This window comes from Erythrolamprus reginae, chromosome Z (assembly GCF_031021105.1).
Source record: "Erythrolamprus reginae isolate rEryReg1 chromosome Z, rEryReg1.hap1, whole genome shotgun sequence".
In the NCBI taxonomy this organism is placed as follows: domain Eukaryota; kingdom Metazoa; phylum Chordata; class Lepidosauria; order Squamata; family Dipsadidae; genus Erythrolamprus; species Erythrolamprus reginae.
This window is the reverse complement of record NC_091963.1, coordinates 52,447,399-52,465,071: the sequence shown is the minus strand read 5'-3', so window position 1 is coordinate 52,465,071 and position 17,673 is coordinate 52,447,399. Positions and strand designations below refer to the sequence as shown.

Sequence of the window (17,673 nt, the reverse complement as noted above, 5' to 3'; positions counted from 1 at the left end):
CAGCAGTTGCCGCCACCGCTGGGACCAGCTGGTGGCAATGGTGGTGGCAACTGTTGAGGCAGCTCCGGTGGCTTCCCTTCAAGGAACAGCAGCACTGGGAACATTACGCCCATGCCCAGGCCACTGCCGCCACTATCCTTGAAGAGAAGCCGTAGTTGCCATCACTGTCCTTAAAGAAAAGCCGCTGCCGCCGGGATCAGCAAACTCAGCGCCTGCCTCATCATAGCCGAAGTGACGCTTTGCTGCTCCCCTGGGGAGGAGACCAAGGCAGAGAGGCAAGATGTAAAGAGAGAAGGAGAGGTGGGGGAGTGAGGGACAATGGGTGCAACATTTTGAACAACAACCAAAAACTTCTGTTCGATATCTGAGTTTTTGTTTGGTATCAAAGTGCAAAGTTTTAACAAAATTTTTGGTTGTTATCCGAAATATTCACTATCCAAGGTGTTCATTAACCAAGGTTCTACTGTATATATGTTTTTAAAACTATAGTAAAACCAAATGGCAATATGATTAAACCATTCAAAAGGAAAGGGGAGGGCAATATTATGCAATGATTATCCAGTTTGTTCTAGACTATCTGAATATTTTTGGATTTTCCTTACAATAGCAATATTTAACATTTTTTAACAGTAATCTAACTAAAAATAACTAGAATATAATATTTTCTTTCTCTAGTACTAGCAAAATGTAGCATGCACTTGCTTGGAAACTGAATGTAATTCTTGTCTCTTTGGTTTTTACAAAGGTTAAAACCCAAATTTTAAAATTTAATTTATGAATCTTTTAGTATTGATCTTATTTTTAATGTATATGTTTTAATAGTTTCTATTTTTGAATTCAATTTATTGCTATTTTTGAGTTATTTATTGCCTTAATTATCTTTGTGAAATGGAAAGACAATGCTATATATGTATATCATTTCAAATTCTAAGTTGGAAATGAAATTTGAAAGATTGAGGTTTATCTCCAAAGCTATATATTGAACATATTTCTCCTAACTATAACAGTAACTTCACTTGTTTACTTTTTCATTTTAGGGGGACCTTGATACTTCAGCAATAAAGTTGGAATTTGATGAAGAATTTGGTGGTACACCAATAGAAGGTGTTGGAGAAGAATTGCTTAATACCTCTGGTCCAGTGATTAAGACACCTAAACCCAAGAGAGAGAGGAAAGAGCTTAGTGAGTAATAATTTGACAAAAAGAAATATCTTGTGGAGACCCAGAGCAGGTTTCCAATATTCAAGTTCAAACATTACAAAGGTGTTCTACCAGCATTATGTATTTGTAGTGTTTAGAACAATCTTTGCCTCACATGCACTGCCTTTTTAAAAAAAAGCAAGCTAAAACTAACATTTGGATCGCCTGATAAAAATAAAAAAAATCATGTACCATATTTTTCGGAGTATAAGAAGCACTGGAATATAAGACAGACCTTTTTGGGGAGGAAAATAGTTTTCCTCCCCAAAGTTTTCCTCCCCCAGTTTTTGGGAAGGAAAATAGGGGAAAGAATCTGCTTACCAGGTATTAATCTAACGAGCATCCTTAGTCTGGTCAGCTTCAGCACATTATTTTATTTATTTTATTTATTTATTCATTATTTGGATTTGTATGCCGCCCCTCTCCGAAGACTCGGGGTGGCTCACAAATCCCCAGGCTAAGGGCTTAAAAAAATATATTCTGAGAGAGTAACAATGAAAGAGCTTGCAAGCCATTAAGGGCTGGGAACATCATTAGCACCTGGAAAGAAACAGTCTGAGCAAGTAGAGCAATGGAAAAAAACTGCAAAGACTTAGGGCTTGGAAAACATTCTTCTTTGCAAAGAGTAACAATGAAAGAGCTTGCAAGCAGTAAGAGCTGGGAATATTGTTAACACTTGGTTAGGGCTGGAAAGAAACATTTGGACCAAGTAAAGCAATGAACCCCCCCCCCCTAAAAAGACAGGACTTGGAATACATTCTTCGCAGAGAGTAACAATGAAAGAGCTTGCAAACTGGTAAAAGCTGGGAACATTGTTAGCACCTGGTTAGGGCTGGAAAGAAACTTACTCAGAGCAAGTTAGAGTAATGAAATAAACCCTGCAAAGACTTGGGGCTTGGAAAACATTCTTCACAGACAGTGACAATGAAAGAGCTTGAGTACATTAATAGCATCTGGTTAGGGCTGGAAAGATATATCTGGAGCAAGTAAAGCAATGAAAAAAACCCCTAAAAAGACAGGGTTTGGGATACATTCTTGGCAGAAAGAATGAAAGAGCTTGCAAGCAGGTAAAAGCTGGGAATATTGTTAGCACTTGGTTAGGGCTGGAAAGAAACATTTGGACCAAGTAAAGCAATGAAAAAAAAAGACCTAAAAAGACAGGGCCTGGAATACATTCTTCGCAGAGAGTAACAATGAAAGAGCTTGCAAACTGGTAAAAGCTGGGAACATTGTTAGCACCTGGTTAGGGCTGGAAAGAAACTTACTCAGAGCAAGTTAGAGTAATGAAATAAACCCTTCAAAGACTTGGGGCTTGGAAAAGATTCTTCACAGAGAGTGAACAATGAAAGAGTTTGAGTACATTAATAGCACTTGGTTAGGGCTGGAAAGATATATCTGAAGCAAGTAAAGCAATAACCCCCCCCCCCCCGCCCCTAAAAAGACAGGGTTTGGGATACATTTTTGGCAGAAAGAATGAAAGAGCTTGCAAGCAGGTAAAAGCTGGGAATATTGTTAGCACTTGGCTAGGGCTGGAAAGAAACTTACTCAGAGTAAGTTAGAGTAATGAAACAAACCCTGCACAAACTTAGGGCTTGGAAAACATTCTTCACAGAGAGAAATAATGAAAGAGCCTGCAAGGTAAGAACTGGGAAGATTGTTAGCAACTAGTTAGAGCTGGAGGGGAAAAGGCTACATTTAGAGTATAAGACACACCCTAATTATCAGCCTCTTTTAGGGAGGCAAAAGGTGCGACTTATACACCGAAAAATACGGTAAGTATTGGAAAAAATAGTGTGATAACTATAACTTTTCAATTACTATTTATGTAGAGGATGAAGGATTAAAAAGTATTTATTCATTTATGTTATTATCAATTTTTCCAGCTACTGGGGAATCAAGGACAAAGCAACATAATGTGATGTTGTCTTGTCACCACTATATGAAGAACAGATACAATGAGGGCAGCCTGTAATACAGCAATCCCAAATCATTCTGGCTCTGAGGACTGGCAGTGGTGGCGGCGGGAGGGAGGGTGGTTTTTTTGCATGCATGCCTGCACTTATGCCCACTGCGTGCATGACCCAGTTCCCAAAAGTCTCTGGACCAAGTAGGCAATAAGTTGTTCGACATGGAAACATAAAGGAAATAGTAGTACAATTGGATCCAACTTGTGACTAGTAATATATCACTGGATAAAAATAATCATAATGAGATTGAACAGGTTACACTAGAAGTTAGACATAACCTCATGTTCATGGCATAACAAGCTAACAGTTAAAAATAATTATGAGGGGCAGAAGCCAGTGTTGTTTCAATTGACAGAAAATTTAATCATGGGCCTGAGTCCAAATAAAAGAGGTATTTGGTAAAAATGAGACTATAATAATGTATACCAATAAAGGAAAATATTTTTGAAACGGGGGCTCATTGGTACTGTAACATTGATGATGTTACTTGATTTGAATAACAAACCTGCAAGAAAACAAACCAAAGTCAAAGAGTATCAAACATTATAATAATTGTACTTGAGAATCAAAGTTGGTTCTTCATAAATGGCAAAAATCCTACCATGTGAACAATATAATTCTTTTCTCCATCGTGGGTGGAACATCATTCAGGATGGGTAGTCCTCATCCACTCAGAGTGAGGGCCAAATCTGTTCTTTCTTTTTTTGCTGGGACCTCCCACCAGGATCCCAGTTTTGACTCGGTCCTCAGAGAGGACACTTGTGGCTTCCTGACTCCTTCCTGAATCTGGCTTCACCCAGTGGACCAGAGATTGTGAGTTACAATTCTTTGGGAATTTTTTACCCTTTCTCCTTTCTTATTACTGTATATCTCTTTTTGTTTTGCCCCTTTTTGGCTTAGACTTGGACTTTTCAATGGAACAATGAACTCAGCCAATAGTTAGACTCTCAGGTTTTCCCGATTTTTTCTTGGTGCCCGGCAGGAGAGCCGAGGCTCCTGTTGTGTTGTCTCCAGCCGTTTCTGGGGCATTGATTGTCATAGCTTGCTCTGATCTGCCCGGCGAGGTTAAATTAGACTGGCATTGACCATCTAGACTTGTCCTGGTCAGCCAACCGGAGCAAGAATCTTTGGATGGCAAAGGGAATACTGGTATGCACCAAATCCAGGCACTAACAGGATACATAAAGATTGATTCCTTTCCAAACATCTGATCAAATGTTTTTTTCAGGCAGCCTGAGCCCTTTTTAAACTTTAGTGTTCCCACCACTTATCTTTTCTGGTGCTAATCGCTGCACCGTGGCTCCATCCAGCAAGCAAAGCGGCCGACAGGGGAGTGCCTGGCTCAAAAGTTCCTGCCAACCGCCATCTTGGAGCCTTCAGCCTTCCAAGGGATCCAAAGCCTCTGAGGTAGCACAGCGAAGAAGAAACGAGGCTGAGAAAGCTATGTGATCAGGCCTCTAAAGCCAGGGCTCCCTGGATTCGAGTCCTTATTTTTAGCCCTGAACTATTGGGTCTCTCTAGGAGCAATATAGAGGTGCTACGGGCTGCAGGGTTCCCAAGATCCTCCCCAAATCATACACTGGAAGCATTCCAGAATTCTGAACCATCCTACTCAGCTTCCAGTCCCAATACTCAAAGGGAAGCCACTATGACAGGAAGCTCCTCAGCCTTATCTATCTCTTTAGACCATGCCACTCTGCAGAGGCTTTTATCTATGGCACTACAGTAGGATCTCTTAGCGGGTCTTCAGTCCTGGTGAAGAATCAGTCAATTAAACTCAGAAAAATCTAGCTCTAGGCTGGAGTTCCCTCTCTCCTCCCCAGACTCAAGAATCTGTACTATATTCTGGTGTGCCAGATGAGGAAGTGTAAAAGGTCCCAGTAGAACTAGACCAGGACTATGAACTATTAGAGGATGAAGGGATTTCCCAGGATCAACACATTTCCAATGCTCTCTTTCCTCCAGGATTGTTCAAGTCCCTTTCTACAAGCAGCAGAATTGAAAATGAATCCAAACTCAGGCCCATTGGAGATCCAGCTCTTGGACCCTCTTTTCACCATGTTCACACCAGAAGTAGACATTGTCCCAGCTCCACAACTATTTCTGTACAACATCCAATGCCAATGGTTAGCTCCAGCCTCAGTTCTGATGCCTTCATCTCTGGACCACAAGCATTTCAATGTAGGACCTGAACTAGCATCCCTTATTTTGATACCCATGGTGGATCCCCCTATGATAGCTTTACATTCTCCAACAACCATGCTGGTTGATTCTGAAGAGTGGTTAAATCCGGAAGACAAAATCATTGGTCAAGACTCATCAGTCTTGACCATGCAGCATCAAGGTGGCATCATTGGCATCCTTTTTCAACCACTCCACCTTGATATGGCTACAGCTCATCCAAGAGCACATTCCAACATCTAATACAAGGGCACAACAGGATCTAAATAAGATCTTTGCAGCCATCCAGTTTGTGGCTTCTCTGCATGCTTCTTGATTCGCATCTAAGGCAATAGCTTTGGTAGTCTCCAGGTGCATGTGGTCAGCAGATACCCATGATAAGTGACACTGGCTTCCGTGCCCTTCAAGAGTCAACTCCTCTTCTGTGAGACTTTGGACTCTATTTTTATCGAGACTCGGGATAAGAAATTCTCCCATCTATATCAAGAAGGGGTAATTTCCGGCAGTTCCCATATCCTCGTTGGCCCTTTTAGGGAGTGAACAAAGTTTCAGTTTTCCCTGCTCTCAAGATCAGTCCAGATTCAGGCAATGCCAAGCCCAGAACAAACAAGGGAGGGAAGGAGGAGGCAATTCAAACAACCATTTAGTGGAGGCGGAGAGAGGGGCAGGGTCAATGGTCGTGGCGCCATGGGGCTCCCTCGCTCTCATGAGGGAAGCCCCAAATCCCCACCGTCTGGGGGTCCCGGCTCTTTTGAATCGGGCCCGATCCTCCTTGCAGAGGAGGTGACGTAGGGGATGTTACCGGAGGCTTGGTTTGGGGTCGGCATGCCCCAGCAGGTGAACTGGCTTTGTGTCGCACCGGCGGTGGCGCAAGGTCTGCCAGGTTGCCATGCCTGGCAGACACTAGCTGCAAACGACTTCGTAACGCAGGGATTGAAGAAGCTTGGAAACACATGGAAAGAGAATGGATTTCAGTGATGGCAAGGTGAAAAATGCTTAAGCGAAGTGCTGGTGAGTGCGGAGAGTTGGAAAGAACTTAAAACGGGTTGTTTCTTACTTTTTTCTATTCGTGAAGCAGAAATGCCTGGAATTCGTGTGGAAGCAGCTGATTGGCTATGGGGCGATTAGCGGAAAGCTTTAAAGTCATAGCAAATTGCCCTGTTATTCTTCTTTTATTGGACAAATTTTAAATAATTTAAAGATTTGGAGCTTGAATCGGGATTTTTTCTTTTAATTTATTGAGGCATTTCCTTTCTCTCTGCGATGATGTCACTTCTCGTTATAACAACTACCAAGAATGATCAATTGTGATAATCTACTGCCACCCTCGGGTCGGAGGAGGTACTACAAGGAGTTTTGTGATGCAATTAGTGCCAGGTGGCTTTTTATTTTATTTTTCTTGTTGGAAAGATGAAGCTGCTTGATATTAATGTATGCTGCTGTAAAAAGATTGTCTCCAGGTTTGTTTTGGAACATGGATAACTGGAAGAATTTCTTTTTTATACTTGAGAGGAGATACTGCACATTAACTGAAGGACATATAGGTCACATCTAGGCAAGTAAGAACATAAAATGGGAATATGGAGGCTGACAGGATTTTCAAAGAAGAAGGTTTACACTAAAGGACATAAATGGACTTTAAAAAAAAATTAATTGGACTATTAATTCAAACTAGACTCTAATTGGACTCTAATTGGACTTTACTATTTGAAAAGTTTAATGAAATTGCAAGGAAGAATCTGCTCTGATGGAGGAGGTATTAATTTAAGACTATGGTTATTAATTGATTTAATTGACTTTGATTGAGTGGCATATGTAATACTGATTAATTAAGATATTGTGACTCATAAAATTATTCTGGTAGGTAAAATTTTAGAATAATGAAATAATATTATTAAAAGTAAAGGATTTAAATGAAGGTTTAAAACTTTTAAATAGATTTTTAAAATGAAATTGACTTTAAATTGATTTTAAATTGGACTTTGTTATAAGATAATGTAATGAAACTTTTAGGAATAAAATTGATTTAATGCAGGAGGATTTAATTAAAGATTTAGATTTTAAATGAGATGAATTGATCATTTAACTAAGATATTTGAGATTTTTTAAAAAATCTTGACTTTGTGGAAATAATTAAATTTTTCTAGGGGGAAATAATGAAATATTATTGTTAAGTGAGAAATTGAAAATGATTAGGTTTCATAGGGTTGCTTAGCTTTAATGATTAATGTAAAGATTAAGATTTTAAATGAGTTGAATATGAAATAATGGTTAACTAAGTTACTTTTTTGAGACATATAAAATTATTTTGTTGGGGACATTATTAGGATAATGAAATAATACTACTGAATATGAAATTGAATTGAAAATGATTAGGTCAGCTTAGGTTTGGTAGGATGATTAATACTAATGATTAATGTGTAAGGATTAATTTAGTTAATGTTGTTGATTTAAATATATAGATGAGAAGGACTATGGAATTATATAAGTAAATGAACTATAAGCAGATAAACTATGATGAATGTAAAAAGAAAAAGCATGGAAATAGAAAATAATTTTAATGATATATGCTGATATAAAGTTTTTTAAAGTTTAAGGAAGGGGAATAATGATATAATAGAAATGTGGACTATATTTTTAATATAATCTGGAATATGATTATTAAATTTAATTTAATGATCTTCCTCCCCTCTTTTCTTTCCTTTTCTTTCCCTTCTTTTCAGAATGGAATATGTTGATTTTGCTGGATTGAAAGTGATATAATAGGGCAGATGATTCTGCTGATCTACAGTGAATCTTTTTTTCTAGAATAGGGTATGACGATGGATTGAAAGTGTTATAATTAGTATCGGGAAGATGATTACACTGACTATACAGTGAATTTCTTTTTTTCATTTTAAAGCAGGGCGCGATGATGGATTGAAAGTGTTGTAATTAGTATAGGGAAGATGATTACAAGGACTATACAGTGACTTTTTTTGTTTGTTTCTAGAATAGAGTATGATGATGGATTGTAAGTGTTAAAATTAGTACAGGGAAGATGATTACACTGACCATACAGTGAGCTTTTTTCTTCTTTTGTAGAATAGGGTAGGATGATGCGGATTGAAAGTGTTATGGATTGAAAATTGTATAACCAGAACAGGATATGATGAATGTATGAATGCATGGAGTATTTAGTTTCTGTTTTTATCCTCCCCTTTCCTTATCTCTTTCCCTATAATTTTTTTTCCCTTATTCTCTCCCTGTTGCTTTCTAATTTTCTTTAATCTTTATTACTATTTTGTATTTCTATTCATGAAAGGGAACTATTTTTTAATTAGGTTCCTTTCTAATTTGGTTTATTATTTTGGCGATATTTGGGATATACTATATGGTGGGATCTCTTTTTCTTTTTTGCCCCTTTATATATATTTTAGCTATCTTTTTTTATATAAAGTAATTTAAATATCGTGTTGGAGATAATTGGAAATATTTGCTCCTTTTCTTTCTTTCCCCTTAAGGTTTTCTTTTTTTAAATTTTATTTTAAAGGGCATTTATTATGGCAGAGGGTTTAAAGTATATATGAAAATTGATATGGAGGAGATTTTTGAGAAAATGGAAACGTTGTTTCAACAAAATTGATCTAATTAATTTTATGTGATTAAGAATAGTAACAGCCTAAAATGTATACAGTTCTTTTTTTTTCTTTTTTTATCATATGAAGAATTGGAATAATTATTTTTTTGGTCCAGATGTTAAATCGTCAGGAGGTGGCATTGGTTTAATCTATGCATACCGAAATTGTAAAAATGTTGTATTGTAAATTAATTTGAAATTAATGGTATCTTTTTTTCTGTACACGTGATTGGAGAAGAATTTTTTTTAAAAAATTCACCCCCCCCCCCAAAAAAAAAAACATTTAAGGGAGGCGGGGGACGTCCCTTTCATAGAACCAGATAGGTGTAGACGTGGCTTCCAACTTACCGCCACTACCAGTGCTGATCCATGCGAAGCTCCAGGCAGGCATGCATGTGCGTCTGAGCGAGATTTGACTTCTCGGCACACGAGATTTTGGTGATTTTGAAATCTTCACATGCAAAAGCCAAATCTTGCTCCAATGCGCATGCACGCCCCTGGTCACCTGGAGCTGCACATGCAGCTCCATTTCCACTACCAGTGCGGCATTCCTTTCCCCCTGATACTGGATAGGGGATATCTTTGCCTTGGCTTGGGAGCAGACTACCCAGGACAGGTGGGTTCTGTATACTGTCAGTCAGGACCTAGCCCTGGAATTTCTCTCCAACCCTCCAAGGTTTTTTATTCAATGCCTCACACTCAGAGTTCCTTCAAAGAAGGCTCTCATGGACAAAGCAGTGCACCATCTTCTGGTTATAGGTGCTATACAGCAGGTCTCTTTGGACCAGCAGGGGCAGGGACCATTCTTTCTGTAGTCCTCTAGGTCTCAGCGGATGGAGAGCTATTCTGGATCTACAGCATTTGGACCAGTATGTTAAATATAGAGTAAAGGTTTACTCTGGTGGAAGTCTATTCGAGAGTAGAGCACATAGGGCTGATGTGAAGCAGAAAGGTCCACTCGAGAATAGAGCATGCAGGGCTGCCAAGAGGCAGGGAGGTCTATTCAAGAGTAGAGCTACAGGCTAATGCAACTGGAACGCTGCAGGGAACAACTTTGGAAAAACCCGTCTTGATCAGAGTTTGTTTTGTGATACCTGTTTTGTGTTTATCTGTTGGCGTCTTGTTATCAGAGATGAACTCTAGGAACTTTGCCAGGCTGAAGAAGCTCCATAAGATAACTGGACTTAATTGGCTTGTCATTGTTTGGGATTTCTTTGAACTAATGCCCACGAATTAATGAGGTTGATTAGCAGTAGGTTGTTTGCCAACTAGGACTTTTGTAACTTTGCGTATTCTTTATGGGTAAAGGATTTATTAATAAAGGTCTTGCTTTAAACTACTTGTGTGCAGTAAAGGGCAGCCATTCGCAGTCCTCCTGGAATGCTCTAGTGAGGGGGAGTGCTCATGCGTGCACACCCCCTTCGCCTTGCTGCTCATGTGCAGGACAAATTGGCTGCTGCTCGGAGGGTGAGAGGAGCAGACGGAGCATCCCTCTGCCAGATCCTCCCTCTTCCTCACCCAATTCTGCACAGGTAAGACGTCGCAATCTGGAACGGAATGAAGGAGGAAGACAGGCGTAGGTGATCTTACTTATGCAGGGAGGATAGAGGATGTTGCTTGGCGGAAGGACAGTCTGTCTATTCCCCTCGCCCCTCAATTCGTCCAGGCTCAGTGGAGATCAGCACACCACCAGGCCCAAACCCAGATGAATCGTCTGCAGCAGCAGAGGGCGAGAGTAACAGATAGACCGCTCCTCTACCGAGCAACATCCTCCATCATCCCTGCACAAGTAAGACCACCTTCCCCCATCCCCCTGCCTCATTCCATTTCAGACCCCGACGTCTTACCTGTGCAGAAGTGGTCAAGGAGGAGGGAGGATCTCGCTCGGCGGAGGGTCACTCTGTCTGCTCCCCTTGCTCTCTGAGCAGCAGCCGAATCGTCTGGGGAGAGCAGTGCCATGCCTCCAACACTGTGCTCCCAAAGGTCACGACTTGCTCAGGGCAGCCACCATCGCCACTCCAAGAGATGCCTGTGGCTCAGGAGAGCACAGCAAGCCATGCGACCGGACCTTGGGGGGTGCTATTACTGCTGACTGGGACAGTGAGATTCGGCTGCTGCATATAGAAGGTGAATCTCACATGCATGGCATGTGCACAGCCACCGGTGATGAAGCTGTGTGCGCAGCTCCATATCCGCCAGTAGAATAGCCAGTGGAACAGCATCCCTCCTCTTGCCCACCCTGCTTTTGTGGTTATGTGCTTCGTAGGGACAGAACAAAGAGCTTGAGAGTCAATGTGATCCAGGTTCAACAGGAATACAGGATTCCTCTGGCTATTTGTCTTCCCTCTTGGGAAAGATGATTTTATGTATTTCCATCACACCTTGGGCACGATTACATTCTAGGGATCTACAATGGACCAGGCAGCAACCAAAGCGCACATCAGTCGCCAGAGAGGCACGCATTCATATGCCCTAATGCTAGAGGCATTGAAATTAGAAAGTAAAAATAAAAATTGTATATTTAAAATAGTATAAATCATAAACTATCTTAAATTTGTGTTACATTATTATCAAGTGCTACCATTATTTTTAAGTGATACCACTAAATATAGTGGGCATGTACACACTCCTTGCCTTTTGCAAACTCCTTAAAATCCACCTCTGCCATCAGGCATGGGGTAATTGATTCCCCTGGGCCATTTCCGTTGTATGTATGGTTTGTCTGAGATGTATGACTGTTTTTATATTAAGGGGTTTTAAATTGTTTTTAACTATTGGATTTGTACTATTTTGTTGTTGTGAGCCGCTCCAAGTCTTCGGAGAGGGGTGGCATACAAATCTAATAAATAATAATAATAAAATTATTATTATTATTTATTTTATATATTTATTCAATTTTTTTATGCCGCCCTTCTCCTTAGACTCAGGGCGGCTTACAACATGTCAGCAATAGCACTTTTTAACAGAGCCATCATATTGCCCCCACAATCCTGGTCCTCATTTTACCCACCACGGAAGGATGGAAGGTTGAGTCAACCTTGAGCCGGTGATGAGATTTGAATCGCTGACCTGCAGATCTAGCAGTCAGCTTTAGTGGCCTGCAGTACTGCATTCTACCCACTGTGCCACCTCGGCTCATACAGTGGTACCTCTACTTAAGAACCTAATTCGTTCTGTGACCAAGTTCTTAAGTAGAAAAGTTCTTAAGTAGAAGCAATTTTTTCCATATGAATCAAAGCAAAAGCAAATAATGTGTGCAAACCCATTAGGAAAGAAATAAAAGATGAAATTTGGGTGGGAGGAGGAGGAGGAAGAAGAGGAGGAGGACAGTCGCTTCCAAAGGAAGAAAGTGAGGTGAGATGAATTTTAAAAATCAAAAACTTTAAGGCTTAAAAAAAAAGAGGGACTCTGAGGCAGCGAGAAGGAGCATGCGCCTCCCATACACCTGGCGCGAGGCAGCCTCCCATACACTGCGCCAGAGAGAGAAACCCAGGCGGGTGAGAGGGGGGAACCTCCTGCTCATTTGACCGAAAGGCGGCTGCTGCTGCTGCTGCTACCTACTGCCTCTTCCTTCCCATGCTGAAGGGCTCTCCTCTCCTCTTGCTCGCTCACTTTGTAGCCAGCGCCTTTCCTTCACTGTGGTGACTCCTCAGTTTGGCTGAAGCCAAGTTGATCTGACCAGTGTGAAACGCCCGCTTTTGCCTTTCCACACCCAGACACTCCGGGAGGCAACCTCACTCCAGTTGTCTGGGAGGCACACTACCAAGAGCAGCTTGGGCATCCCAGGCTCCCCTAGCAGAAGTTTGTCAGGTAGCGACTTGGTCATTACCAACTCAGTTCATTAAACACTACAAGATCGACATGTTGCATCGGCTGATGCAGCTTTTGGACATAGGTCCTACAATGAGTTCACAAGGAACCCCAATAGGAAAGTCTTGCATTCACCCACCCTAGAGGGACTAGAGTTTTGGTACGTCCTATCCTGAATGATGGTTCCGCCCAAGATGGAGAAGAAGCATTGGTTTTACCTGATGCACCTCTTCTCATCAGATTGCCATCATTCAGTCCCTCCCGGGGATACACATGAAAACTTATTCCTTGTTCACAAACTAAGTCATATAAATGTTAGAATTATTCATGTGTTTCCTTTTTTTTCTTTTTTTTCCTGTTGGAATTGAGTTTATTGTTTCTTTATCCTTTTTTATGGATTCTTTTTCACTTTTTTGGTGAACAACATCCGCCTCTTTTTGGGTGGTATCAGGAAGGGCGAAGCTTATCTTTTTGTTTATGGTAGCCGCACCAAATCTGCATCTTCAGCCTTACCAAAACTGGGATCCAGGTGAGAGTTCAGCAAAAAAGAAAAAGAACAGACTCTGTCCTCATTCTGAGTGAACGAGAATTACTCGTTCTGAATGATGGCTCTACCTAATGAGAAGAGGTGTATCAGGTAAGACCAATTCCCCTTTTATTGGTAGAAAGTGGCATTCAAAAAATAGCCCTCTGCCCCTCCCCTGAAATTATTGACCCTTATCTGTGAAGTCAAATAACTCCTATAGAGAATTTGAATTTTATAAAATTGCAACTCTACATGTTAGTTTTGGATCCCTAACTTGCTAGATGGCAGAAAAGTACAATAGGATTTTCAACCTGTGTTATTACCATGTGCAATGAGAAGAAAATGATCAACATACAGTGGGGGGGAAAGTATTTAGTCAGACACCAATTGTGCAACTTCTCCCACTTAAAAATATGAGAGAGGCCTGTAACTGACATCATAGGTAGACCTCATCCATGAGAGACAACATGAGAAAATACATCCAGAAAATCACATTGTCTGATTTTTAACGAATTTATTTCCAAATTATGGTGGAAAATAAGCATTTGGTCAATAGCAAAAGTTCATCTCAATACTTTGTTATATATCTTTTGTTGGCAATGGAAGAGGTCAAACATTTTCTGTAATTCCTCACAAGGTTGGCACAAACTATTGCTGGTATGTTGGCCCATTCCTCGATGCAGATCTCCTTAAGAGCAGTGATGTTTTGGGGCTATCACTGGGCAACACGGACTTTCAACTCCCTTCAAAAAATTTTATAAGGTTGAGATCTGGAGACTGGCTAGGCCACTCCAGGACCTTAAAATGCTTCTTATGAAGCCACTCCTTCGTTGCCCTGGCGGTGTATTTGGGATCATTGTCATGCTGAAAGATCCAGCCACGTTTCATCTTCAGTGCCCTTGTTGATGGAAGGTGGTTTGCACTCAAAATCTCACAATACATGGCCCCATTTATTCTTTCATGTATACGGATCAGTCGTCCTGGTCCCTTTGCAGAGAAACCGCCCCAAAATATGATGTTGCCACCCCCATGCTTCACAGTAGGTATGGTATTCTTTGGATGCAACTCAGCATTCTTCCTCCTCTAAACACGATGAGTTGTGTTTCTACCAAACAGTTCTACTTTGGTTTCATCTGACCATATGACAATCTCCCAATACTCTTCTGGATCATCCAAATGCTCTCTAGCAAGCTTCAGACAGGCCCGGACATATACTTACTTAAGCAGGGGACACATCTGGCACTGCAGAATCTTGAGTCCCTGACAGCATAGTGTGTTACTGATGGTAGCCTTTGTTACGTTGGTCCCAGCTCTCTGCAGGTCATTCACTAGGTTCCACCATGTGGGTCTGGGATTTTTGCTCACCATTCTTGTGATCATTTTGACCCCACGGGATGAGATCTTGCATGTAGTCCCAGATCAAGGGAGATTATCAGTGGTCTTGTATGTCTTCCATTTTCTAATTATTGCTCCCAGAGTTGATTTCTTCACACCAAGCTGCTTGCCTATTGCAGATTCAGTCTTCCCAGCCTGGTGCAGGGCTACAGTTTTATTTCTGGTGTCCTTCGACAGCTCTTTGGTCTTCACCATAGTGAAGTTTGGAGTGTGACTGTTTGAGGTTCTGGACAGGTGTCTTTTATACTGATAACAAATTCAAACAGGTGCCATTACTACAGGTAATGAGTGGAGGACAGAGGAACCTCTCCCCTGTTTGCTTTCTATATGTCCCCCAGCTTTCACAGAGGGTTTATAAGCTCTCCTCTTCCCTGTTTGCTCTCCATGTGTCTTCCAGCTTTCACAGAGGGTTTATAAGCTCTCCTCTTCCCTGTTTGCTCTCTATGTGTCCTCCTGCTTTCATGAAGAGTTTATAAGCTTTCTTTTTCACTGTTTGCTCTCTATGTGTCCTCCAGCTTTCATGGAGAATGGGGAAGAGGAAAGCTTAGAAACCCTCCATGAAAGCTGAAGGACACATGGAGAGCAAACGGGGAAGAGGAGAGATTATAAACTCTCCGTGAAAACTGGAGGACACATAGATAACAAATGGGGAAGAGGAAAGCTTCCTTCACTTCCTTCCCTGCTCTGGCTCAATGGTGGGCTGGGTTAAAGGAGCCTTAGCCCCATTAAGGCAGGATTAGGGCTAAAGCCGGCCCAGCAGCCTGCTTTGGCTCTTAAGCCCCAATGGAGGCCATCAAGTAGGGCGGACATGTCAATCCCCGCATGTGTCAATCCACCCATGAGGCTCTCTCCAGGCAGCCTCCACTGTCTCCCCCCCCCCCGCCCGCTTCCTCCACCCGTCCCTGAACAAGAATCAGAATGCCAGTGTTGCTTAAATACAATTCACAGATGGGTTTGCACGCATTGTTCACTTTTACATTGATTCCTATGGGAAAAACTGCTTCTTCTTACAAACCTTTCTATTTACAAACCTGGTCACAGCACAAATTAAGTTCGCAAGATGAGGTACTACTGTATTTTAATTTTAACCATATCAAATAAATAAAACATATCATCAGTGGCATTTAACATAATAGAAAAAATTGTGCAAGATCCCCAAATTACAGGAGTTGCACAGATCAATGATTTATCTGTTTAATGTGATCCACCAATACTAAACTTATAATAGCATTAAGGAGTTGATTAACATGCATATGTGTTAAATTATAAATATCAAAGGCAATATGTAATTTCCTTTAAAATTTTGCAGTTCCTGATTTAAGCTTTTTTTCCTGTTCAGTCATGTTCAGTTCTTAGAGACTGTCTGGACAAATCCCTGCTGTTTTCTTAGCAAGGTTTTGGTTGCCATTGTCGTCTTCCTGAGATTGAAAGGAAGTGCCTAGCTGATATTGTGCCTGTCAGGATTAGAACTTACTACCTCATGGTTTCCAAACTGATGCCTTAACATTACACCAAATTGAATTTTCTGATTTAGTTTAGCATAATGAAAAGTTACATTGTACAGATCACAAGATATCTATGGGGCAATGAGGCATCCAACCTGATCATTACCACCGCAAACCTGATACAAGGGCTACAAAGTTATCTCCCTTGTCATCAGGATATTTCTGAAACAACCAATGATTTTGGAATCAGCTATGTTGACAGCAAGAAGGTGAGGACTGCATGAGAGGGTTCCACCAACAATCCATTGTGGATGAAGTATGTGCTCGTTAGGAAGTGGAACCAGTACATGGAACATTTTGAAACCAATGCCTTAGATAAATCTGAACATAAACTCAAACTCTGGCTTAGATATGTAGATGACATCTTTGTTATTTGGCCACATGGGAAAGAAAAACTGGACAACTTCCTCATACATTTCAACAGCCTACGTCCCAAAATATAATTCACTATGGAAATGGAAGCCATCAGCCAACTTCCTTTTCTGGATGTCCTAATCTACAAAAAACCCAATGGCTTTCATGTATCGGAAAACCCCCACACACCAATCACTACTTAAAAGCACAATCTCACCACCTTGCACAGATCCACTCCATAAACAAGACCCTCATCTACAGAACCAAACGCCTAGCCAACAAAGACCACCTGGAAACTGAATTACACAGTTTCACAAGCATATTAATTTCCAACGGATTCCAGACAAAAACAATTTATCAACCTAATCCGAAAGGAGACACCCCTCAAGAACCAAGAAACAGAATAGGACAACGGCATTGCCTTCCTCCCTTACATCAAAGGCACCACACATAAAATCAGCAAAATTCTCCACAAACACAATATCAAGACAGTCTTTGGCACTGACCAAAAAATAGTCAACATCTTAAGAAACCCAAAGACAAGATCCAGCTGAAAACCAAGGAGTCTATGAATACCATGCAATATCTGTCCGGCCACATATATTGGACAAATTAATAGGAGAATAAATGAACACAGCAGAATACAAGAATGCAGTCAGAAAAGAAGAAAAAACTTCCTCCCTTTTCCAACACCTCAAAACAACAGGATATGAAATTGATTCTGAAACAGCTAAATTAATTTCTGAAACGGAACACTTCAAGAAGAGAATAATTATGGAAGCCATTGAAATAGAGAAACATCCCCACAACATGAATAAACGCGATGATACCTACTGCCTACCAGACATCTGAAACAGCCCTAATCAACAAATATATATGAATGTATGTATGTATCCCTTAATTTTCAAATTCAGCCAAAAAACATGTGACACACACACACACACACACATATGTGTGTTTGTGTGTCACATGTTTTTTTTGCTGAATTTGAAAATTAAGGGAGACTAGGATAGATCTATTTCGGCCTTATTTTGGCCTCATCAGCTAGCCATATCCACTGGGACTTGAACCTGCAACCTTTGCCTTGTAAGGCAGAGAATTATCCTCTAGGCTACA

The 17,673-nt window shown here is 40.8% G+C and overlaps 1 protein-coding gene across 4 annotated transcripts in view; it reads left to right on the top strand.

The window, feature by feature from the left end:
• The window catches only part of TOP2B (DNA topoisomerase II beta), a 185,583-nt gene that overhangs the window by 89,291 nt on the left and 78,619 nt on the right, over window positions 1-17,673 (top strand). For all 4 annotated transcript variants that reach the window (XM_070728138.1, XM_070728139.1, XM_070728140.1 and 1 more), the window contains one exon: window positions 1,038-1,182. In XM_070728138.1, coding sequence (XP_070584239.1) covers window positions 1,038-1,182 — 145 coding nt within the window. The remainder of the gene's footprint in view (window positions 1-1,037; window positions 1,183-17,673) is intronic.